Raw genomic sequence first — 23,854 nt, 5'->3', positions numbered from 1 at the left:
AGATCACATAAGAAAACAAGGAGTTGTGTGGAGAGGGGAATTGGGCAGCTGAAACGTCGGTTTCATGTTTTACATGGGGAAATCAGACTTTCCCCACAGAAGGCGTGCAAGGTATAGAAATTAGAAAATGTTTTCATTTCTTTTTATTCAATTTCAGTAAAAAATGGAGAGTCTTCATAGACTTACACTTTAATGGAATTATTTCTTTTTCACATTATTATTGTCAGGACTAGATATACTGTAGGTTGATAAATAAACAAACAAAATACGGTGAACATTAATTTTTTATTCAATGAAGACAGTAACATTTCATCAATATGACATTAAACTCACTCACTCACTCACTCACTGTCATGTGTTATTGTAAAAAAAGTCAACACAATTTCATAATCTGTATCTGTATTGATGTTCAATATTCATTTTCTTTTGACTTATTTTATATCTAGCTTAAGGGAAAAAATTAGGCAAATATATCTGAGATCAAACAGTACATAGTATAACATATTTGAAATACAGACCATACATTTCACTCTTTGTCAAATTCAACACATTCTAGAAATATTTGTCATTAGATTAAGGCCACATCAGTTCATGAAAGGGTATTGAATAGGCTTTTTAAACATTTTTCTAGGTAATAACTGCCTGTGCAGTGCTGCATAACCTCAGCAAAGACAGGAATGTGCCTATGCCAGTTGTACATGGAAACAGCCAATCCGGACAGCTAAGGGCACAGATGCAAGGTCTATCAGCCATTGCACCTGCAGCAACAGGGTTGAGATATCGGGAACAGTTTGCAATCACCTACTTTCCATGTAAGTTATTTCCTGCTACTATTACTATTACTCTAAGTATGCACTTAGTATTAATTTAAATTTTCCTAAGGGACAGCCCATTTGATATTCGGGGGCGGGTGGGAAAAATACATTGTTGCAAGGTGTTTTTCTAAAAACATTTAGCTCATATTTTTAAATAAAGCGATATCTGTGTCTGTAGCTGAAAATCTATCTAATCTTGATACAAAATATAATACTAGCCCCTACCCCCAAGCAAATATCAAATGGTCGGTCCCCACTTGCGTGACATGAGCTTTACAGTCTATTCTTCTACTTTGTAAATTTTCTTTGTTAGATACTCTTTTCTTAATTTTAAACATTCAATTTCTAATACAAGTTTTTCTTTGTTTAATGCTTCCATAGAAGTCTGATTCTGGCACTGGCAAGTCCTCTCTGGCACGTTGAACACATTGGCCATGTCCTCAACTTCACCGCTGAAAGAAATATATATACATTATTTGTGTATTCGGAGCCTTGTGTTTTGCTTTTATACAGAGACTTGTCAATAATTGCAAATTGACTGCCTGTTGCAGACACATTGGGAAAGAACTTTAAAGAAGTATACTTTAAATTTTGATTTCATAAATATATTTTGGGGAGTATGTAACAAAGCTGACAAACATGAAATACTAAGTGATGCAATAATGTTAGTACAATATCAACATCAACATTTATGTCATTTGTACCTCTCTCTTGATGTCATGACATCAAGCAGTTGTAGGGCCGTCGAATCACAGGAGTTGGATATTCCTGTCAAAGACATGTTGTCCCTCCCTATGGCCTCTACAACTGCATCTGTGACAGGACTTACAGGGATGGGAGGTGGACCGCCTCCTGTAAGTGCAAGAAGCAGTATAGGTTATAGTGTGAATGGTGTTATAGTATTTAGAAACATATTATCACAAAACCAACACAATATAGAGACAAGTACTCTTTTGACCTTCAAACATTGAGATAGGTTTGTGTTGGTATAATTATACTCTTAATATACAGCAACAAGTTACAATGTAGGTCTTAATAATAACTGTGAAGGGATGACAATATCCTTTTTCCACTTTCACATTAACTATATCATTTTAGGTCACCTTTTTTATCAAAACTATTTAATAACTAAACTAATGTATCCATAAGTATGTTTACCAGTGGCAATGGTTTGCTGCCTGAAATTAGAAAAGGCTTTCTTTGACTGGCTCTTCAGGTTTTTCCATTTCTTTTCAACCTCCTCCTTGGTCCTCCTGTGCATTAAGCTTGCATTAAGGGTGTCTGTAATCATCTGCAATATAAACATAACAACTCAAATGAAAAACACATCAAATTACATTAATAATTTTTGTCAGTATTAAATCATGCTATATGCACACTGTACATTGTACCCAGTTTTAAGACTTAATTTCTGTCCTTGTGGTATTACACTCAAATTGATTTCTGAAATAAAGTACTGATTGAAAAGAGATATCTTTATTTTTAAACATGAGACCAATTATTCATGATGTTTTAAGCCTTTTAATAGTTTTTATGTCCATTGAAATATAAAAATTGAAGTGAATTATGTATCGTGATACATAGTGTATCATGAACTGAGTATTGCGATATGTATCATATTTTGTATCCAAAGCCCAGTTTTAGCAAAGCTGTTTAGACCCAAAATTATATGGGACTGTGTTACTAAGAAAATAATATTATTCATATTTCAGTATATTGTCATATATGTTTTACATTAATATTGTAAACAAGAGTATATGTGCATTACATAATATAACATTTCATCAAGTTCATAATATGACTATGCAGCACTAGATCGAGGTTGTATGAGATCCATCACAATATATTTATTACTAATTAATGCATAGGAACACATTGATTGGTCTTGATATGGAAATGACATCTTGACCCTGTAATAAGTTATTGTTAAATTAGTTAAACTAACTTAATTGTATGCTTTTGACATGAAAGTGATAGTAATGTAACTTTAGGATACTAACATGAGGCCTAGGACTAATGTATACTTTAGAAGCTAATGCAAATGCCCCAAAAGGAGTACAAAATGACATAGATCTAGGCTACTGGTTTGGGTTCAAAATCACCTAAAATTTTGGGTAAAAGTTGTTAGGGGTACAGACAATAGGCCTACCCCGATGAAGAAACAAACCACAGTGCAACTTGAAAAAGACGAAAATAATTGTTTGGGTCTCATTGTGTAAATATGACCAAAATATATCATTCCCGTGGTACTGGACTTACGAAGTGTGATGATGGAAGGTTGGAAAACGTCTTGGTTATTATTCGACCACATGCATTCCTTGATACGCATTACGGCCTTGTCTGCTACATATGTATGTAAAATTAATGATGTAAGCAGCTAAACCTCTCAAAAAAACAGTAAAAAAACACTCACTACCTCACGTACCTGCCACGCCTCCTGTCGCTTCAAGGAGGTGATGCCGGGGCCAAACTTTCCTTCAAGCACCACCTTGTTTGATGCCACCAGCTCTGCTAGTAGTAACGATTCTTCTTTGGTAAAGTTTGGCCGTCTCTTTTTCGCGTCTTCGGTCATGGCGTGGGCCTATCTTGGAGCTCGCAGCGGTGTTTATTATCGTCTGCGCTGTCCGGGAATTCCCCGATGACGTTTTTCTCTCTCTTAGTGAAAAGAGTTCCACTGGTAGGCTAAAAATAGCTGGGATAGTCCTTAGTGATCACGTGTTTGCATTCGGTGAAATCGACTTAGTTTCTCACGGCAGACTTAGCTAAGTTTTTTACTTAGACGCTTCGTGAATACCAACTTAAGTTTTTGACTTGGCTAAGTAATTTTTCAGAAACTTAAGGTTTTTTTAAAGCCAAAACTAAGTTGTTTGATAAATACGGCCCCAGGGGTCCGGAAACGGTCATATGTGCCGGACATGTCCGATTGGGAATCTCAAATGTCCGGTTTAAAATATTGCTTACCAGACATTTAAATTTTTCTGTCTGGACATTTAAAAAACAACAACAACGCTACCTTCGGGGTCCAAATAATTGATGAGCGTTATAGTAGATCTCTATCCCTTCAGCAAATTCAGGTGAATAATCAGGCAAACAAACTTGGTCAATAAAAGTATGAAATTTGATATAAAACATCACTAGTTGTGATGATTTGCCGGTTAAAATGTATTTCCTGCTCTCCAAGGCATTGTTTTATATGCAGAGATTAAGATGACCGTTTGTATTTTCTCGTAAACTAAGCCGGAAATAGCAATCAGCTGTGCACACGTTTTGTCCCAATCTACCAGTGATTCAGTTAAAACGTAAGGCACTGGTAAGGCAAATGAACGTAAATTTAAAGCATATTAAATTCTTAGATTTTTATTGCCACCAGCCTCACTACCAAACATCTGCCTCATATCAATTTATTTTCCCAAAGCACTGACAGATACAGACAATCTCTACATGTTTTCCTACCAAATGTTCATGGATCATGTGAGTCACTTCTGCCAACAGGAGATGTACACAGATACCATGGCCAGTCCGTTACAGAAAACAAACATACAATAAAAGTTACATTAAATTATTGTGGCCAAAACCACTTCATATTAATTTTTTGAATGTGTCTTTTGACTCCAGTCAGTCGAATCCCTGAACAGAAAAATAAGAAATGGGCCACATGATGTATAAGGTTGGACAGACTTACCCGAGCAGCAGCCAGGAAGACAACCTCAGGGATGTGTCTGACCCCACAGGTGATGACTCCGAGAGCTACCCCTGGGAAGATGTAAGCGTTGTTACCCTGACCAGGGTACAGGGTCTTGCCCCCAATAGTAAAAGCTGGGAACGGGCTGCCACTGGCAAACACACATCGACCCTGCAACCCACGACACAAAGCAATGGTGACAATCTGTAGGACACAAGCATTTGTCATGATGTATTCCAAACAAAAATGGTCAAGGTCATAATTTTAATACAAATGATGAAAGTTCAAATTTAGGGGATTAATAACTCCAGGAGTAAAATTAATAAGGACCCCCAGGACCACCCGTAAGTGCTATTTCAAAACTGCTTTGGCCATGTTGGCTTGACCAGCTGCATCTTCCCAAGGCAAGAGTGTTCACTAGCCCAAGTTTCTCCCCTTGCCACATCAGGGCCACATTCCTTAGCTTGACCCTGGTGCCACCACTCATAGATCACGAGTTGTGCCCCTTGTAATGAAAATGTGATATCCAATCAGATTTTAAAAGATGAAAAAGACATATTTGTGTCACCAAAGACAGGACAGGCTGCGGTAAATCACTTTCATACTAAGGTGTACCAGTTGTGGATGTTGATAATGTGAAACGTTCTCTATTTGGACTATCAATATGTGCGATAGTCCAATCACATTTAGCACAGGAAAGTGGGCTTGATGTGGTAAGGGTGGAAACAGGATTTTGATAAAAAGGCTATTTGAAGCTCTTGCCTCGGGAAGGACCAGTTGTTGAGCTGGATTTTGCGACACTTTTATCAATATCCCCACAATATCACAGCAGATAACACCAGAAATAAACTTCACACATTGTATTGAATCAAACCCGGTCCTTCGACGTGACAAACGAATGCTGTAAGCATTAGGCTTCCCAATTACCCCCATGGAGTGAGTGAGTGATTCAATGTTCTTTTTTGTCACAATTAGCCATATTTTCTAATTATTCTGGACCAGACAACACAGAGGGCAATGATACAACTGGTCAAATCAAGTCACTGAGTGGTAGTGATAAACAACTGATTGATACCAGTCCATGAACCAAGCTTCAAAAGACAAAGTAAAAAGGTGGCTTCAACTGGAGCCCAGTATGCATTTAATCGGCATCAAAATGTCCTCCATTTTGACAACTAATTTATTGTGGATATGAAAGAGTGATCAGTCTATAAAGCCATCAATCTCATCAAAATCACTATCTTATTTCTCGCTATCACTAAACAAAGATCTGAGGACATCTCATTACGGGATGTAAATGTCTACCATCTCAGAACGACATTTCATCCGACCAATCAAAGCATCGCTTACCAGATCATAAAGTGACAGTCGGAAAGTGTCATGCAACCCGGAAAACGTTAACACGGGGTATTCCGCACGACAGTTACGGACCCTACGACTAATTCTGTCAAAATTATCGTCTATCTCTCGCTTCCGTCGGATAAACATTTGAATGGAGGAAGCGTTGCACAGTACGTGGGAAGCACTGCCATAAAATCACAACCATATATTAGACATTCCGGATTGTTCGTTTGTTCAGTTTTAATATTTTTAATCAAGAACTGTGTCAACATATTTTTCAAGCGTAGTCTGAAATGGAAGTCGCCAGGTTGAAACAACTGTCGTAAAGCTCGAGAACGGTTGAGATCTTTGTTTAGAGGCAGCGAGAACTTAGATCTGATTTTTATGAGATTGATAAAGCCATCTTCCATATGATTATAATTACTCTTAAGTTTCAATTATCCGTCAATGTATTTGATCACAGTTGTTTTTTCCCAACACATATAAGGGATGAAGTTTTTGATAGGCATTTAGAAGTTGGGAGAACATGAATACATGACACCTTTTTATGGATAGCAATATTCTTTGTACAATGTTTCAGGGTTTCTTCTCCTGCTCCTTCATCATAAAAAGGTGTCATGTATTCTAAAAGTAATGGTTGAAATAAGCTGTGTACCTCTGTACAGGTGTAGGCTTGTTCTGCAGTACACTCAGCCATTGACGTTGGGTTACTGAGAGCAAAGATGATTGGTTTATCATTGATCTTGCCCATGGTCGTCAACACGGCCTCGGTGAAAGCTCCGGGAACAGCGGCAGCTCCTGAAGTGGAGAGGTCTTGTTATTTATTCAAGTCTCTTGTAACTAGGCAACAGTATATATGTCACCTGTCCGATTTTCAATCACGAATGTTGATACTACCTAATTTCGTTTATCCGACATACCCGTTAATCCGACATTATCATATGCAACCAACAATGTTGGATTAACGGGACTTGACTGTACAAGTCACCTATACAAAGCCATAGTTATAACTGTAACAATAGAATTGGGACATTTTTCATTGTGGAATTTGTACTGACATTTGCTTCCGACTTTGGACACATGTAACAGACTAATCATATGAGTTCTTCAGCAAAATAACTTTGAGTGCAGAGTTTGAAATTGCCACTAGTCCTGTAGCCCTGCAAAACTGCCCAGTAGGTATTTTAAGACGAGTAAAACATTTGCCATTTTTAAGGGTTTTGCTATATGTTATCATTACAAGGACGAGTGCACTAAAAATGTTTAGTTTCTACTGTTGGAGTGAAATTTAGATCTTGCGCCCTCCACAGGATCCCCAGTATGGTAACTTCAATTACAAAAAGGTTGAATTTTGACAAGTAAGCCAAATTCAACATTAATACCTCATTACATCCATATAGAAGATTCATTAGACTTTACAAGATGATGATTGGTCAATCAGATGGCTAGATTTTATGACAGTGAGTGTGTATAGTAATATGCTGCTTTGAGTAACACATGTATTATGGCAGGGGGACACCACAAATGGGCTTCATACATTGTACCCATGTGGGCATCAAACCCAGGTCTTCAGCGTGATGAGTGAACGCTTTTACCACTGCCCCAGATGTTAAGACAAGCAAAGATAAAAAAGGACACAAGTGATATCAAATAGTGCTGCTACACAGTACCATGTTAATGCATAGCTTCAGATTGATTTGAGTGCTCATGCAAGTAACTAAGTACCCAGTACCTACGTGTCATCGTTAGAAATTGGCACTTGTCCTTTAGTCCTTGCCAAACTGACCTGAGTTAAGGTATCTACAAGGACTAGTAGAAATTTTCCCTTTTTTAAGGGGTTTGCTTATGTTATCATTTTAAGGAATAGGGCACTAAAACAGTTAGTTTCTATTAGTTGCCGTGGTTACCACATTCCTTCATCCATTCAGCTTTTAAAATCAGTTTTTCTATTGTTACTACCAAGATTACCCTGTTAGAAAAGACTGTCAACGTGCTGAAGGGGTTACAATACACTCTACATCCCTGACTGGCTACAACATGTCAAAGTGATATAATATTATCTGAAGTTGTTATATTATCCTTACACTTTGGCCATGCCTATCAGAATACTGTCATTACCTATCAACGCTGTTGGCTTAATTTCTGTCACTATTTCCTCTAGAGACGTCATGGGTTTGATATCTTTGGCAAAATCTTTCTTGTGTCCCGTAACACCCCCTGAAGGACGGTTCTGTTGACAAAACAAACACATGAAATGTTTAGAATTTATAAATAAAAGACCACTGACATGACATCAATTCACCACTTTTCAAAAGTCATGCACCATCCTATATTATATATTTCATATTAAATTTTTCATTTAAGAAGTGTCAATCCTTGGTTTCATTTTGGTAGTGATATCTGATAAGTCCATATCACTAAACTGACAATGTGTGTGTGTATGCGCGCATGTAATTTTTAATGCGACACTCAGCAAGATTCCAGCTATATGACAGCAGTCTTTAAATAATAGAGTCTGGACCAGACAATCCAGCAGTGATCAATCATGTGAGCAACAATCCATGCCATCCGAGTACAAAGACACGCAATCAACCAAGTCACCGAGCTTAACCACCCGATCCATTTGGTCGCCTCTTACGACCTGCGTAGGTTGGGGCCAAATTCCAACCCTTTTTGGTAGTGAGGCAGACAGGGATGAAAATCTGATAATCAATTTAGTCCTTTCCAAATAAAAATGAAGAATAAATAGTTCCAATGAATGCTAAATATCCACACAAACATAAAGCCAGTTCATAATGCTTACATTGACAATAAGTCCCCTAGAGTCCACCATGAAGATCTTGCTGAGTGCTTGTTCTCTGGTAGCCCCTTCCTCTTCCATAGCCAGAGCCAGGAGGGAGGCAATGCCTATAGAAGCCTGCAAGAAGATCACCACACACTGAAGGAATGCTGACATCTTCATATCAGTGTGCCAAATTCACCATGAAAGTCGATGGGTCCTTGTCATTGTCCTAATGTTAAAAGTTAAAGATTCAAGGGGTCCCTAGATTGGAATACTATAGGATAAATAGTTGACAAATATGTATCAACTTTAAACACGTAATAAAAACTGCTATTGTACATCACCTGATATATCAAGCATGAAAAAATGATATTGTGATATGTATCGTTGAAAGAATGAACCTCAATTTACCGATATACCGGTAATACTGCAGACCATTAATTACAGGAGCATGTCTTTTTTGTCATTTTCGCTCCAGTCGGACCTCTTACATAATTAATGATAGGTTCTTAGGTGTCTCATTCATTGCAAGTGATTCATGGATCAGGAGTGAGTGAGTCTGCATTTGAAGAGTATTTAAGTTACATCATAGTGAAGCGTAATGTGGGAAGCTCAAAGTGAAGTAGGTCTTAGACTTTCACGAACATACTGAGCACTGATATGTGCTGACACACCAAGGATCCTAACCAGGGCAAACTCTTGATTTAGAGGCAATGAACTGCAAATCCTGGTAAGTCTAAGGGGGAGAACTCTGTAAACTACAGAGCTACAGATAAGCTGTGTATCTGCGTGAAATACACATCAGAAATGCAGAAATACGCAGTAAAGTAAAATCCATAAAGTAAAATATGCAACGAACATTACAGATACGCAACAAAAATAAAACTTGTGCGTATCATCAAAATATTGTGAAGTAACCCTGCGTATTCGATTAGCAAATCAGCAACTTATTTTGAAATTATAAACGGACATTCCGTCAACCTTGCCAAACTCCACAATGACAGTTACATCATGATCATTTGCCATCACACTTTCTTGTGGAAGTATCGTGGTATTTTTGAGTCCTATAAACATCTCGAACCCACACGACATCAGTTTGCAGGAACTAGATGAATAGTGTTTTTAAATATTTAACTTAAATACCCACATGTGTAAAAAACAGTGGGTAACAAAAATTTGAATACCCGGATAGAATTACTGATACCCAATGATTTTAAAATGCATGGGTAAAATACCCACAACACCAAAAGCTTATCTGGAGCTCTGAACTAATAACAGCATGGTCAACCACTGGCCCCTGCAGTAAACAAGGAATATTCAAATTACCTCTCCAGCTCCTTGGAACAGGAAGGTATTGTCTATGAGTTTCTTCCCGGTGATACGTAGAGATGCAAACACTCCTGCTGCAGCCACAGATGCAGTTCCTGTCACAAACACCATGTTGAATTCTCGCCTTAAATTTGCAGCAATATCTTATTAACAACATATCACATTGACTTGATATCAACCATTACGTATTGGCTGAATCAGACCCTAAAAGAGCAAAGTCATCATGGCAAAAAAAACTAACACACTTTAAAAGTGGGTGTTAGGCTTAATAAAATAAAAGAATTACTTCTCAGGCAATGATTTTTGAAAATATGGTGCATGCGGGTGGTGTCTTTTTTTCTTGAATTTTTTTTGGGGGGGTTGTTGAGAATAGTATGTACCCAAATAAAGAGTTGTGTGGACAAATAAAAAGTTGTGTACAATCAACCTGGGACAGTGCCTCCCTACATCAATATATTCATTGATGAGCAAAATAGTGGAATACAGTATTTCACTATTGTTGGATTTGGAATTTGGAATTTGGTTATTTTTAAATGGAAATAAAAATGAAACGTGGGGCGGACTTTGTGATGAAGCGGGCGGTGCCTGATTACCAAGATTATGTTTTTTTTCAGCCTTATCAGTACCACAGATACAGATACAGATTTGGTTTGGTTGGTTTGTTGTTTTACGCCACACTCAGCAATATTCCAGCTATATGACGGCGGTCTGCAAATAATCGAGTCTGGACCAGATAATACAGTGGTTCATATTATGAGTATCGATCAACACAATTAGGATCAATGACATGCTTCAACCAAGTCAGTGAGCCTGACCACCCAAGCATGGGTTGCTGAAGACCCCGGATCTTCATGGGTCCACAGATACAGAAGCTTATAATACTTACTTACTTACTTACTTACTTAAATACTTAAATACTCATATCCCCCGCCAATATGACATGTCTGGTTGTGTGCAAGGCAAGAAATATTGTACGGTTTTCAAGATCCGCTCCAGGCATGAGCACAGCCACCATTTTCAAAGTCAAAGTTGGTGCAATGGAATTTCTAAAAAAAATTTTTTTTTAAATCCCAAACTATCAAAAGGCATCAGTTTACCACAAGACCTATTTATGTGCCAAGTTTGGTAAAGGAATACTGTATGGTGTACTACCGCCATTTTCAGTCTAGGTCAAAGCCGTTACCATGGAAACTCGAAAAATACATTTTAAGAAAATCCCAAACAATCAAAATGCATGTGTGCCAAGTATGGTTAAGATATCTCTGATGTTTTTTGTGTTCTGCTCCAGAATCGAAACGTGACGTAACAGACGGACTGACAGCACCAATTCCTATATCCCCCTTCTACCTCGTGGTGGGGTATAATAAGCCTGAGTGAATCTGCAGATCCTGGTTGGCCAAGGGACACAAACTGCTATGATCTAGACAATTCCTGCCATTCATCTGAGCAGTAAAGCAATTGTTCAATGGGGACCCACTTGAAGCTTGTACTGACTCATTATCATGTACATACTTCAGACTTTTCTCACCTTGAATATCATCATTGAACATGCAGTATTTGTGCCTGTACTTCTCGAGGAAGCGGAATGCATTCTGATTAGCAAAATCCTCAAACTGGATCAACACATTCTGTCCGTATCTATAAAAAGAGATTTTCATTTTGTGACATATGATCCTATGAAATCATCACACCAATATTCTTTGTTTCACTAAGGTCCTCTTCCTCAAAGCGATCGTAGCACTCGTAATGTCGCAAGTCTATGTTAAAGTATGGGAGTTATAATCACCCGACTGCTAAGATCACCTTGTGGAACAGGACCACAGCCTCTTTGGTTTCTATTTTAATGATCTAGCGTACTAGTTGGCATTAAAACAAATGAAACCACATAACAAATTCAGACCTTCAACAAGGTTGATGGCATCTCCCGTTTTTCTTAACCATCTCTGTAAAACCACACCATAAAGGCACAATAGGGCATATATTTAAGCTAACCCGTACATAAAGATATACCAAGGTTTTCCCTTTCTCAACACATTAGCTTAAACTTATTGAATAATGGCTTAAACTTTCCCATTTCAACAAAAAATACATACTCACTTAAATAAATGGCTGCAATTAGTTATTCTAAGACATAATTTTTTTTCATTTAAATTCACAGGTACATGATTCAGTCATAAGTTTTCCAACAAAACAAAATAATCACCAATTTGAGGATAAAAAAATGATCATTATCCAAGTCATGCAATGTTACAAGGATGATCATTTTTCTGTAACAAACTGTCCTCATCCCTTGCTGAATGTCCTACCTCCGTGTTGCAGCCTGCATGAACTCATCAATAAATTCATCGTACACTTCTCCAGTCACTCGCTTTTGGTTAAGACCGATGTACAAGGGATCGTTGTGGTATCTCTGCAATGGATATAGAGTGAGTGAGTATGGTTTTACGCCGCTTTTAGCAATATTCCAGCAATATCACGGCGGGGGACACCAGAAATGGGCTTCACACATTGTACCCATGTCGGGAATCGAACCCGGGTCTTCGGCGTGACGAGGGAACGCTTTAACCACTAGGCTACCCGACCGCCCCCAATGGATATAGACAGAATGTAGGTGTGGTCAATGGGCCAGTAAGGACATGGGTCAACATGGTCCAACTTATTGCAATCCCATTCAAATCAGATCTTTTACTCCGATTTGATACTTCTGGATCTGCATGAAGATCTGACAAAATCTTCACCCAGTTAAGACACCATCATATAAATATAATCATGTTCAAAGCAGGATTAAACCCAATTTATTCACACACTTTCAGGGAAAATGTCAGAGATATACCAGAAGTAGCCTACCAAATGTCTAATGTATCTTTTGGCTGTTGAAAAACAATTTTATAGTTTGCCTGTTTAAAAACAAATTATATATCAACGGTTTAACAACACCTGCTCAGAGGCTGATATTCAATCTCAAGTCTGCAGCAAATCTCCATAAAATCATTATAATAATGTGTGAACTCTAATGTGTGCGCTCTACTCCATACACAAGGTGCATGCTCAAAGCGTTAACATTATTTCCCGGTCACTGGATCAGTGTGCACTCGATTTTCATTCTCAGCTCCCTGGGGAGTATACAACCCAAGCTGCCTTGTGAGGCACTAGAAGGTTAATACCGTATCCTTATAACCAATTTAACGGCTTCATCAGAAAAGGACCCATAAACATGTTAAAGAGGAATAGTCTTTTGTTTCCCTCCTTTACTCACCTCATTATTTGTGCCGACATCAAGCGTGATGGGTAGACACTGATCGGGTGGGATTCCACCGAGGGCAGTATACAGTGACAGTTTACCCACAGGGATACCCATCCCACAAGCACCAAGATCACCCAGACCCAAGATACGCTGACCATCAGTAACAACAATTGCCTGAAAAAAAAAGGAATTTTATTATGCAACATTGAAATATTCTTGTGTCTGATCACTGACTGAGCTCTAAAACATTGTACAGACTGTGTAAAAGTTTAATTTCATGTATGTACCGGTACACATATGTACAAAGGTTTCACACTTTGTTTATTTTCAATTTCGAAGTTGCACTTTTTGAGGTAACCCGCCATAATGACAAGCAATTGGTTTCATCCCGATTCTGTAAATTAGGAAAGACCTCAAGGTTTTGAAGCCTTGGAGGGGCTATTAAAATTAAATTTAACACTTTAGTGGTTTGGAAACAAAAATGACGAACAATAAAAAATTCTACCGACTCTTTCTACTTTGTTACACACAAGGAATGTTGGTACTTTGCCTTAACATGCCTTAAGAACATTTCCTCAATATTATGATAAAGATTGAGCAAGAATGGAAATGAAGTATTTTTTGACACTTGACAACACATTACATGCCAAACCAAAAGATAAAAACACACTTTGAACAATTTGACAATAGTTTAAAAAAACATCATCAAAGACTCCAGCTGCTTCAGGTGGATTGAGAGTCACCTGTTATGTATTCTGGACATTCCTCAACTAAATAAGGCAGGTGAGCTCAAAAAGGCAGGTAAAATAACTCTGAATAACACATTTTTGAAAATTGCGTAACAAATAATCACTCACCCTAATGTCTTTCTCTGGCCAGTTACAGATCATTTCATACAGATGGCCCTTGTCATTGATTGACAGAAACAAGCCCCTAAAACATGGAAAAAGGATTCATCATTTTCCTAAAATCATTCTTGAAAACTTGTGTAAAAGGATACAGTCATAGTTGGCAGTGCTATTGGCATGAATATAGGAAAGAAGTCATGGTAAGCATGTCGGCTGAAATCTGTTTTTGGGTACTGGTTTACAATTTTTTTCAACTCCTGTACTTGTTTATCAATCTACTGCATATAACCCCAGTGGGCTCTGCTGGATTGAGAGGGTTTCCCAGCAGGCTATGCTTGTCGTACAAGCTGATCTTTAGATCGAGTGTTCAGATTTGGTTGATAGCATGCCATCATATAGGGTATAAAACTCACAAAAATTTCAGCCAGACCACAGGACTGGCTAGCTGAAATACTTGCCAGCCCTGACCAAAACCTGCCTGCCCACTATAATCATATGTTTCTCAGGATAAGCTAACGGGGTTTCTTTTTGGTTACATTTTATCATTCATCTTTACATGTGAATTAATGCTTATCATCGGGAAATATTTTGAATATTTTCACATATGAAATATAACCCGACCGTCGGGCAGGGGGATTTGAAAATCTGGCAGCCCGAGTTGAAATCAACCCGTCTCGGACGGTCGGGCAGGCAGGTATTTCGAACACTGCATCATACCCTCAAAGTGTGGGACTCACAATATATGGTTTGTCTGGCCTCAACTTCCCGAGGCAAGCTTGTCCACAAGCCTATATTCAAAGCCTAGTTTCTACCCTTGACACATCAAGCCAGCTTTTCTTGGCTCGATCATGGTGCCACCTCACGTATATCAAGAGTTGTGTCCCTTTTAATGAAAATACGATATCCTATCAGATTGCTGTTCTTAGCTCGTGTGACTTCTCAAAGATGGCAACTACCATTTACGACACCTAAGTCAATCAGATAACGAAAACATTCGCAATTTCATCCCTGACAGACAAACAAAGGCAATTGTTGAGGGGTTTAAAAGATGGAATAGAAATAATTGTGTCAACAAAGACAGGCAGCAGTATATTACTTTCTTATGAATGAGTACCAGTCATGTTTAATGACTGTTCTCATCATCACACAGTACTTGGGCGAATTGATTTAAAACTTGATTAGACTTAGAAAATACTTGTCTTTGCTTAATTGTTGAAAGAACTTTGACAAGCTATATGGCAGAGGCAATGTTTCAGGAAAGTGGGCTTGATGTGACAAGGATTGATAAATAAGCTAGCGGATGCTCTTGTCTTGGAAAGATGGTCTGGCCCAGGCTTGGTTATTTTTAGGTTGCTGTCATTTTAGCTGTAATGTTGCAGGGTGCAGAGTTAATCAACAAACAACAAATACGATATGAAGTTGCACCAGCCTTAATTTTTACCTAGGTCTCCGAAACACAACACCATACTCCTGACAAGCCTGACCAACGATAGGAGTGTACACGATGGGCATCATCTCTTCTGTATGTTCTGTTAACACACGGTAGAACAGGCGTTCATTACGATCCTGCAGGGCCGTCAGGTACACATAGCGGTCAAGGTCATTTGCTCGTTTGTAGAAGTTTGTCATGACTCTGACAACTTGTTCATCCTGCGTTCTGACTGCTGGCGGAATAAGTCCATGGATTCCCATCAACTGGCGTTCCTTCAGGGAAAACGATGTTCCCTAAGAAAACAAGACCTGCACTGTTAAAATTATGTGAATTCATTGAAGTTAATGCTGACATGAGAACCTTAAAAGGACCACCACCAATTTATTCATCAATTCTGTTTCACATAGCATCCTTTGAAATTAGGTTTTAAACAAAATTGAGGGACCTTCTTTCTTTTTTTTCATAGTATAAGCAATACAGGAAGCAAATGCAGACATTAAGTAAAATTTATAAAACCAAAACATGAAAAAGCCAGTGAAACCACGACATACACACACTTGTACTGATTACTAAACATGCTGTAAGGGAAATATCAGTACTTTAAACATTTGTTTGTTTGTTGTTTAACACTACACTCAGCAATATTCCAGCTTAAAGATGGCGATGTGCAAATAATTGAGTCTGGACCAGACAATCCAGTGATTCACATCATGAGCATCGATCTACACAATTGGGATACGATGACATGCATCAACCAAGAAGCACGTCTGACCATTTGATCCTGTTAGTCGCCTCTTATGACAAGCATGGGTTGCTGAAGACATATTCTAACCCAGATCTTCTTGGGTTCAATGGTCACATAGAACAAAAAATCCCTGAAAAGTTTGGTTGAACACTTGGAAACGTCTCCATACCTTGTTCAGTTTTGGGTTCCTAAGAATGTCCATCCCTCGGACCTTGGAGTGATTGATAAGGTACTTTGCTGGCCTTGTTGACACATGTGGTTTGTTTGCTTTCTTTTCGGTGCTCGTGTGTAAGCTTGAACTTGCTGGGATACATCTAAAACAAAATAAAAATAACTTAGGCCAGGCACGTTTATTTTCAGAAGCCAGTGACATTAAGTTTGCAAAAAATGTTTGATTAACATCGTTTATGCAAATGGGACACGATGACATGCATCAACCAAGTCAGTGAACCTGACCATCTGATTCCCGTTAGTCGCCTCTTATAACAAGCATAGCCGCCTTTTACTGCAAGCATGGGTTGTCATGTGTCATTAAACTGAACTTGTGGGCTACCATGTTTGAGTAAAGAACCTTGACAGAGTCATCACTGTATGAACGGGGCACTTTAGGCTGGAATATAACAGATTTTGGTATGGCTTTTTTCAGTCATTTGTCCTTCAATCTCATCGTTATCCATTCATTATTTGTTTAACTATACTATGTACTAGGGGTGTGCGATATAACCGGTATACCGGTAAATTGCAATACTGATGTTAACATATCGCAATCCAACCCTTGTTTCGATACTTTCCACTACAATCACAGAAGAACTAATATATAATCATATACTATTATGAGAGAACTTGGATGGACTATGTTCCTATCTAAACAGCCCATGCTTCACGCTGTTCACATTAACATTCCATATTTATGATGTAATTGGTAGTCTCATTTATCCATACTATCAAAATCCATACCGCAATCTGAAGTCTGGATTATTGAGAGAAGCAGACCGTTTGAAGGTCAAACTCTGAACAGTATAAATATTCATAATTTAGGTCCCAAAACACATTGCAATATGTATCATGATACAGCTCTCTGTATTGTGATAAATTGCAATTCAATTTATGTATCAATATGCCAACCCTACTATGTATAGGTGAGGTGAAATGGGGTTTAAGTTCGCATCCAAGATTATTGAACTTATATAGCGGCATGCATGCATGCACGTGTTTGTGTGTGTGGATGCTTGTACTAGTCCGGACTGATGCGGATTTATAGTGCTTGCTCACTGAGATACCATGCTGCAAATTAACATTAATACCCCACTCCGACACAGCATACTGACTCTGAGCTGACCAGTCCTTGTTTTAGCCTCTTAATGCAGGGAAACAACAAGTACCATCTTTTAACGGCTTTTGGTATGCCGCAGCCGGGGATTGAACCCCAGACCTTCCGCTCTCCAGGCGGACGCACAACCACTAGACCACGGAGGCGGTTACCATGTACAGACTTAAGGGCTGAAACTGAAACCTTAGAACATCGAGCACTATATATTCATGCAATAAAAACACTGCTTTGATAAAAATGATTGGGAAACAGAAACCAAATCATCATGTATAAAATATTCTATCCCCAACAAGGAAAGTGATATCAGTGGCATGAATGTACTGCTTGCTGGGAGTGGGAATCAGTGTTGACTTAACTGCTGGTCTTTTAGCCTATGGCAAAAGAAATATCAGGGGGCATGCTGGTACTAAAGGTCAGATGCCAGGTGGGCCAGTAGACAGTCTGTACTGATGTTGTACTGTTTATAATATTACAAGGGTTCACTGAATAAGTCCTGAGCCTCAGATTGAAGGAATTGTGTGAGAGTGAAATTGTTTTTTGTCAACATTACATGATGCCACTGAGGTATATCCACAAAAACTTCAATTCAGCATATTGTTTGTCAGGAAAATAAGCAGGGGTCTGTGATCTTTGGAAAGTTGACAAACTTGAGGAATCTGCAGTGATCAAGTACTTGAAGAAAAAGGATTTAACACCAAAAGCCATACATGAAGATAAGTTCACTCGTTTGTTGTTTAACGCCGCACTCAGCAATATACCAGCTATATGACGGCACTCTGTAAATAATCGAGTCTGGATCAGACAATCCAGTATGTGACATCCATACAATATGGATATGATGACATGCATCAACCAAGTCAGTGAGTCTGACCACCCGATCCCTTTAGTCACCTCTTACAACAAGCAGAGTTGCCCTTTACGACAAGCATGGGTTGCTGAAGACCTATTCTAATCCAGATCTTCACGGGTCATATGAAGGTATGGGTACACCACTAGGAAAGGTGCTCCTTCTTGTAACACTGTAAATAGGTAGGCAGCACAGTCAACCATGTTTAAGCGTGGCAGGTAGAGCCTTTAATACAACCACCGTCCTGGAAAATCTGTCCCATCAGCAACAGAAATGTCCAGAGAATTCATGACCGACCGCGAATGACTACGCGTCATATTGCTAGTTCAGTAGGCATTTCACAAGAGAGCATTGTTCGAAGTAAGTGCCTTCCATAGGCCTGTGGCAGGTAAAGCTTGAGGTGAGCCCGTTGTTTCAAATTTGTATTGGTCCTTAAGGCCTGCATTAAATTTATGCGTCAATATATTTCTCACAATAAGCTACAGTTTCTTCAATGAGGACCTGAAGAGTTTAGTCAGGGCCTACAGCTTCTATAGTCTGTGTGTCCTGATGACAGCATGGCAATTTTTTTTGTCAAACACTGGGAGAGAGTAAACTAAACATATCTTATTATCACAGATACTTTCCCAATAAAGAAAGTATGAGCTCCTTGGGTTCCAAAGCTTCTGACATCTGATCAAATTGGCACCAGGGTGCCGTTGTACAAAGGTATCTTAGCTCCAAGATGATTGTAACTCCCATAATTTAACATAGGCTTACGATCATCGTAGCAAGAAGGTTGTTTTGTACAACGGCACCCTGGACAACATGTCTCATGATAATCTAGCTCTGTTTGAAGCTGATCCTTAAAAGACTCTTGCAACGATTAGTGATTAAGGATGAAACATGGGTTCACCACTTCCAGCCAGAGCCCAAACAACAATCATAACAGTGGAAGCATTTGACATAACCACCACCAAAGAAGGCAAAGACTGTCCCATCAGCTGGAAAAGTCATGACCTCCGTGTTCTTATGGTGTCATTATGGTGGATTATCTTCCAAAAGGCCAGATAATAAACGGAGCATATTATGCTGCTCTTTTGAGGCAATTATGGGATGAAATTAAGACTTAGAGACGTGGGAAACTGAGAAAAGATGTGCTCTTCCATCAGGACAATGCGCCCGTGCACAAATCAGTCACTGCCATGGCTACACCACGAGTGTGGTTTTGAACTCCTTCGGCACCCTCCTTGATCTCCTGATCTGGCTCCAGCAGACTCTCATGTGTTCCCAAACATGAATGATGAAGAAAGCTTCAGCGGGAACCCAATTCAAATCCCCTGATGATGTCATAGCAACTGTGGAGCTTTTTGGACAGCCAAGAGAAGGACTTGGAGAAGAGAAGAAAACTTGGACTAAATCCATGATATCTCTCCAACATCGTTGGAAACAGTGTAAGAAAGTTGTTGAACGATAAATCATTTTTATGTCATTAGGGTAAATGTTTCTATGTGAGACTCAGAACATATCAATCACTCCTTGTGTTGGGCTAGTGAGATTCTGTGAATTTTGGAGGGCCTATTCTTTTCATCAATAGCTGGCCCTCTACTTGTCAGTAGGAATGATATGTGGAAAAACATACAACATAATATGTTCAAAGAGACGTTTCAATTTTGGTTCTGTTTCAAAACTGTTTCTGTTGCTATGTGTGTGTTTGTTTGTTAAGCTGATCACATCAGTCTTCTTGTTTAACATATTGTGGTATGCACAATGTTTTTGTGGTTTGTTAAAATTCAGTTGAATAATAAATATGTTTCTTTTCAAAGTTAATATCTTTCCACCTTTCTATTGTGTAGGGCTGTCAGATCAGGGCTGTCATATTTAAAAAAAAAGATATTGCCTTAAGCATGTATTAAGCAATGTTCAGGAATGTGAACACATCTATTTGGTCTGCATAACATTTAGATAAGCTGACCAGTGAACCATAGACTGATCAAAATAACTGACTTAAGGCTAAATAATGTAAATTTATGAAATTAATGTGTCACAAAAATAATGCGAGCAAAAGCACCAACACTAAAATGTGTCACTTAATTAATGCGAGGCACCCTCATTGTATAACCATATAGATATACTACTGTAACTACGACAGTGAGAAAATGGAAATAGTTTTTCATGTTTTGGGATATATTCGTAAATATGGCGTATATTCATTAAAGGTGTAGGCTCGTAATAACTGAAACAGATAAACGGACTGTAAGATGTGAGGATGTGACAGAGGTACTTGGCTGGCCATAAAGGACCCTGGGTAGGAGTGTGATTGGCTTCATGTGACGGAGGTATATTTATACTGTAATCTAGGCTTTGCTTAGCACTGGCTTCTAATCTAATCAAGCTGTCAATTAGTATCTTGTAACTCAGCCGTAAGAAAACACACAAGCTTTCTCTTCAATTTGCCTCTATTGGCGAGTGATGTCACACTTGGAAATTATTTCATGTATGATTTAAAAACACACAGAACCGTTGACGTACTGTCTGTTTAAGATGAAGTGGCCAAGAAACTGTCTTGCATGTGTAAGCGTGACAAAATCAAAGTTGTTGACATCTGACAGTGAGCAGAATTCACAAAACGTCCCCGCTTAGTGCTTGTAGTGTTATAGGTATTTGTATGTTATGTCATTCATACATTGATTGAATAAATACTCATGTATGAATGCTGTTTTGTTTAATTACAAGTGTTTTGGGCATCAAGAAATAAGTAATCACAAACAGAGTTTAGCGAACTTGACAGGCAAAGTGCATAGTATAAATGTGGCATTATTTTTATGCGAGCTACTGAAGGTTGCATTTTTTGCATTGATTTCCTGCTCATATTAATTTAATGATTTACAGTGATTACATCAGATTGGTGGTGTCACTGGAGATACTGCCTATTGATTTGTGAAAAGTTGACACTGATGGTCAAACTAATTCTGGGTACAAAGTTTAAAGATAAACATATTTGTACAATGAAATTGGAAATTACTTAATTCTGACTGGTCAGTCAGAGGTAATCAGATCACAGACTAGACTTCGATCTCAATAACAGAGCGACCTGACTTGAATGGAAGAGTCCATCAATGTAAATGCATAGGGGCGATAGGTGATCTGAACAATCTTCTAACCGATGCTATTGTATATGAAAACACTGAGATGGAGATTAGAGAACTAGAACACCTTGTCAAGTGAAACCAAATTGATGGGACAAAGCTATTTCAAGATTAACATATGGGACTTAACTATAAACCGATGCTAATCTGTAAAAAAAAACTTTCAGCAGTTGAGATGGAGATGTTTATTTTACAAGAATACCTGATGAAGGTATATAAAGTGATGATTATTTCATTCCGATACATTGCATAATGGCTTTATGTATTGTATGTAAGGTGCAGCCATCTACTTTTCTCGACGCCGGGCCCAGACAAACAGAACTTCTCGCAGGCGCCAACTAGTCAGTGTATGGATCAAACATCAGCACGAATAATGACATAGACACATGATAGAGGGCTGGCATAGATGTCTCAATACAGGGTAGGAAGAGATTGTAATTTTACATGTTGTGCCTTTTCTCAAAAAGGAATCAGACCATGTGCCCCCAAAGTCCATCTGCTTACTGATGGGCAACTGGAGTGAAGACAAACGAAGAAGACTGAATGAACTGGACACAAATCGTAAGAAATCACAATGAACATGGGTGCTTGAAAACGTAAGATGCTTAGAAACCTAAACAAAAGTATGATTCATTAATTGGAAGCAAAAATAACCTTATAAAGATGTACTTAGAAATACTGAATAGGGTACAGCTTTTCTTTTTATTGGGGGTACAAATTTTCCAGGGATACAATTTTTCTAGGGGTATGACTTTTTCTGAAATTACTGCAATCCCTGCATACATAGGAACAGGTGGTCATGGAGTATTAGGTTGGTTGTTGGTTTGTTGTTTAACGCCGCACTCAGCAATATTCCAGCTATATGATGGCGGTCTGTAAATAATAGAGTCTGGACCAGACGATCTAGTGATTAATCTCACGAGCATCGATCCACGCAATTGGGATCGATGACATGCATCAACCAAGTCAGCGAGCCTGACCACCCGATCCCGTTAGTCGCTTCCTACGACAAGCACAGTCGCCTTTTACGGCCAGCATGGGTTGCTGAAGACCTATTCTATATGGAGTATTAATTTCGAGTAGACTGCAGTATTTGGGTCCCCACTTCGGAACTTAATTTCTGTGACATGGCTGAGGGTTGCTGTGCCCCAGTAGTCTGTTCTGAATATCAACAGGTCAGTTTCTCTGGTGTAGACTCAAATAATCACTGGCAAGGAAGTTGGAAGATTACTGACTGTGATCCAAACGCCAGTCACCCCCTCTCAGTGACACCCAAGTAATAAATTGCTTTGACCTTTAACATTTCAACATCTAGTGAAAGAAATTGTTTCTCTGATCTCAGGTGAGCACTGCCTTACTTTTAAGCCAATCACACATACGGGTGAACACGCATACCCTAGACTAACATTCAGTCTCTGAAATCTTATATTACACAATATCCTTCTTGACTCTAAAAATAATTTAAAAAATCCCTATGCTGATTTCTTGAGCTGGCTAGACTTGCTTTTGTATGCATTTTTAGATATTATTTTTTCATAAAATAAATATATTCCACGGTCATGGTGCAGGACTACGCATACCCATATGCTGGGGTTTACCTGAGCTTATTTGGGTCGGGGCTACTGTAGTCTTAACTATCAATATCGAGATTTGAGTACGAGGCCTCAGCATCTACGCACATTCAATAAACACAAGGCAAGCTCTTGCAAGATGTGTACGATCGATATGAAAATCAAAAATAATACCAGGGCTCAAATCGCTACTGCAGTGAACAAATCACGGAATAGTATAATTTAACGCTAGAAACTTTAACTGTAACCTTCACTTGCAAATGCACATAGGCTGTTCGAGGATCAGCTGAGAGAATGACATTGAGAGGGTAATGGGGTCAATAATGTCAAGGCGAGACAATGACGTTCTGTTTAACTACGCATATAACACACAATATCTACTTACTTTTGTACCACTGATGGTGCCACCTTTTTGGCAACTCGAAGCGAAAGATTCACTGCCATTTCGGTAGATTAGCCGAAAATCTTGGCGTTACCGGCGAAATGTACGGCTGCTATGGTGTCAGAGCCATCTAACGGTAGCAAGTGCTTGAAGGGCAGATAACTTTGGGAAGCGCATTTACTGGTAAAATCATAAAATAATTTAACAAGAGAAAATAAAGTCAGATTATTCATATATGACAAATGACATTTTTTATTTTGTTTCGATTCAGTCAATAAGTATGGTTAATGCAAAACTAAGACACATACAGATGGGATACGTTTAAAAAAGATTGCCGACTTTGCAAAAAGAAAGCCACGTTTACTCAACGCGAAACAC

The 23,854-nt window shown here is 38.6% G+C and overlaps 2 protein-coding genes across 4 annotated transcripts in view; both read right to left on the bottom strand.

Moving 5' to 3' along the window:
* LOC124139021 (NADP-dependent malic enzyme-like) overlaps positions 1 to 23,618 on the bottom strand; it is a 29,335-nt gene extending 5,717 nt beyond the window's left edge. Inside the window, exons 1-12 of the mRNA XM_046505986.2 lie at positions 23,480 to 23,618; positions 16,388 to 16,532; positions 15,483 to 15,766; positions 14,051 to 14,126; positions 13,206 to 13,367; positions 12,256 to 12,359; positions 11,478 to 11,587; positions 9,947 to 10,044; positions 8,642 to 8,755; positions 7,957 to 8,068; positions 6,494 to 6,636; positions 4,498 to 4,668 (exon numbers count right to left, since the gene is read on the bottom strand). Coding sequence (XP_046361942.1) covers positions 4,498 to 4,668; positions 6,494 to 6,636; positions 7,957 to 8,068; positions 8,642 to 8,755; positions 9,947 to 10,044; positions 11,478 to 11,587; positions 12,256 to 12,359; positions 13,206 to 13,367; positions 14,051 to 14,126; positions 15,483 to 15,766; positions 16,388 to 16,532; positions 23,480 to 23,538 — 1,578 coding nt within the window. The 5' untranslated portion in view covers positions 23,539 to 23,618. The remainder of the gene's footprint in view (positions 1 to 4,497; positions 4,669 to 6,493; positions 6,637 to 7,956; positions 8,069 to 8,641; positions 8,756 to 9,946; positions 10,045 to 11,477; positions 11,588 to 12,255; positions 12,360 to 13,205; positions 13,368 to 14,050; positions 14,127 to 15,482; positions 15,767 to 16,387; positions 16,533 to 23,479) is intronic.
* Positions 272 to 3,706, bottom strand: LOC125372818. 3 transcript variants are annotated; one of them, XM_048383469.1, is made up of 4 exons: positions 3,229 to 3,706; positions 1,974 to 2,106; positions 1,520 to 1,667; positions 272 to 1,267 (listed from the first exon to the last, which is right to left on the bottom strand). In XM_048383469.1, exons 1-4 carry the CDS (start codon positions 3,385 to 3,387, stop codon positions 1,096 to 1,098), a joined length of 612 nt encoding a protein of 203 aa, XP_048239426.1. In that variant the 5' UTR covers positions 3,388 to 3,706; the 3' UTR covers positions 272 to 1,095. The 3 variants fall into 3 exon arrangements, with proteins under 3 accessions (XP_048239426.1, XP_048239427.1, XP_048239428.1); XM_048383470.1 differs by having other exon boundaries at positions 3,232 to 3,706; XM_048383471.1 differs by having other exon boundaries at positions 3,241 to 3,705.
* Positions 23,619 to 23,854: the final 236 nt, after the last annotated feature.

Source organism: Haliotis rufescens, unplaced genomic scaffold (assembly GCF_023055435.1).
Source record: "Haliotis rufescens isolate VD_foot unplaced genomic scaffold, xgHalRufe1.0.p SCAF_49, whole genome shotgun sequence".
Taxonomy (NCBI): domain Eukaryota; kingdom Metazoa; phylum Mollusca; class Gastropoda; order Lepetellida; family Haliotidae; genus Haliotis; species Haliotis rufescens.
Note: the sequence above shows the minus strand (reverse complement) of the source record. Positions and strands in the feature narration are given on the sequence as shown.

Excerpts from the sequence above, each read along its gene's own strand:
- LOC125372818 (XM_048383469.1), bottom strand. The coding sequence starts at position 3,387 with ATGACCGAAGACGCGAAAAAGAGACGGCCAAACTTTACCAAAGAAGAA. Across the intron at positions 2,107-3,228 it reads CGTGGCAGGTACGTGAGGTA|ATGATTACAGACACCCTTAA; the intron begins GTGAGTGTTTTT and ends TTTATATTGCAG. Across the intron at positions 1,668-1,973 it reads GCAGCAAACCATTGCCACTG|GAGGCGGTCCACCTCCCATC; the intron begins GTAAACATACTT and ends TTGCACTTACAG.